The following is a 2,014-nucleotide window of genomic DNA, read 5'->3' as shown; positions in this document are numbered from 1 at the left end:
CAGAGTTTACAGAGTTTACACGTCACGTTTTGGTAACGGTACGGTTCACTTGGAACCCCAACCGAGGTGGTAGTACCAGGTACCAGGTACTGTACCCAGTGGAAACCCCCCCCAAAAGTGAACGTACGGAGCCGTACCGTGCAGTGGAAAAGCGCCATATGAAATGAATGATCTACCGGGGTGGCAACTGCCACCCTAAGAAAAAGCTGTGCCACCCCAGAATTATCACAGAATAAAATATAAATGTAAGCAGTGTTTCATGTGCTACTTTTCAGATGCGGCGATGACAGAGTACGCAAAATAATGGCAAAAAACACGTCTTTCAATAAACTGTGCACGACGGTTGCACGTGCACCGTTGCACGCGCCAGTGTAGTCGGCTTCATTAATAAATTACTCTTATGAACCGGAGTCAAAACTACAAAGCGCGGGCGGCCCAGTTCACTACTAACGAATTGTTTATACATTTGTTCGTGAATCAGATAATTACTGCTTTTTTTCAGGTAACTCAGAAGTCCTCCGAGTAGGGATATGCCGGTATCAAATTTTCATGTTGCGATTAATTGCTAAAGCTTTTATCACGGTATGCAGTATTATCACGATATTGAAATTTAGTTTAAAAAAAAGTGAAGTTTTTATGTTGTGTATTGACTTGGTGCCATGATGGATATTAAAATGTTATTTATTTTTCATTTTAAACAGTATGGATGATTACTTAATGGTAATACAATATTTGTGAACACAACTGTGTATGTCAGACTTTAAATCCCCCAAAACTATGCATGGGGGCTTGCTTTGGTGTTGCCACCCCTCACAGACCCCATGCCACCCCAAAACATATTTTCTAGATCCGCCCCTGGCTTAGAGTAATGAGCATGCACCTGTCAGTTTACAGAACATGCCATAGTATGTTGTAGATTACTTTTTTTACCTTGTCAAAAGTTTCTATGTTCTGCAAATGATGTGTGGACAGACTGAAAATGTTTTCCACCGATAAACATGTGCATTACCTGGGTGCTTATTCCGAGGTGCATGAAGACGTAATCAAAGATGAGCTCCTGTATGTCAAAATTAACCACCAAGTTGCGGTCAAACGCGCTCTTGAAAGTCCAGCGCAGCGGCTCGAGGTTAGGGATGTCATTCCCCACGTGCGCATCGCTGCGAGCGGCTCCTCTGCTCCGCGCCGCTACCGACCTGAACACGAGCCGCGGCTCATCCAGCTGAGAAACACCAGACGCCCAGCCCGCGCGGCACTGGAACGAGCCGTTATCCACCACTATCGGCGCCGGACAAGGCTCCAGAAATTCCCTCTCCACTGTGAATACTGGATCGGGTGAACATTTATAATCCTCAAAAGTGTAAACGTTGCGTTTATCATTCATGGTACTGAACAACAAACGGCCGGTCAACTCTGTCTACTTCGCCACCACTGATTGTTTGTGTCCGCAGCTCATTACCGCCACCTGTAGTTCAGTTCCAAACGAAAGACGGAAGCTGCAAATGAAATCGCTTTACAATTCTTCTTCTCTCGAGCTTTTTTGGCGGATTGGCAAACCAACGGTAAAGGTGCATGTCCGCCACCTACTGGTCTGGAGTGTAAAACGTACAAATACATAAATAAATACAAAATTCAAAGCTTCAAACTCTTTCCATTAATCTTGTCTTTTTTAAATACTTAAACAATTCTCCATTCTTGACTGCATTACCCCGCTTTACAATCGAGTCCATGAGGAAGAAGTAAATGAACATGAGTGAGCGAAATCAGACATTTTCACCATAAACGTCACGCCTACTCAACATCTGGTCTTTTCATATTATAATATTATGGAAGCCCGTTTTCACCACAGTTAAGTGAAAAATATCATTCGGTAATGAGAAATTATGACTTATTATTCTGAAATATAATAACGATTCATCATATTTCTCATAATAATAATAATAATACATTTTTTTAATAATAAATACTTTTCATCCAATCAGAGTGAGCTAATATAGATTATAGGTGAATATAGGTG

General features: G+C 41.9%; 1 protein-coding gene across 1 annotated transcript in view; it reads right to left on the bottom strand.

The window, feature by feature from the left end:
* Positions 1–1,467, bottom strand: part of actr5 (actin related protein 5) — a 33,125-nt gene extending 31,658 nt beyond the window's left edge. Inside the window, exon 1 of the mRNA XM_016522651.1 lies at positions 1,010–1,467. Within this exon, the coding sequence (XP_016378137.1) occupies positions 1,010–1,381 (372 nt within the window). The 5' untranslated portion in view covers positions 1,382–1,467. The remainder of the gene's footprint in view (positions 1–1,009) is intronic.
* Positions 1,468–2,014: the final 547 nt, after the last annotated feature.

This window comes from Sinocyclocheilus rhinocerous, unplaced genomic scaffold (genome assembly GCF_001515625.1).
Source record: "Sinocyclocheilus rhinocerous isolate Xijiao unplaced genomic scaffold, SAMN03320098_v1.1 scaffold3268, whole genome shotgun sequence".
NCBI classification, from domain to species: domain Eukaryota; kingdom Metazoa; phylum Chordata; class Actinopteri; order Cypriniformes; family Cyprinidae; genus Sinocyclocheilus; species Sinocyclocheilus rhinocerous.
Note: the sequence above shows the minus strand (reverse complement) of the source record. Positions and strands in the feature narration are given on the sequence as shown.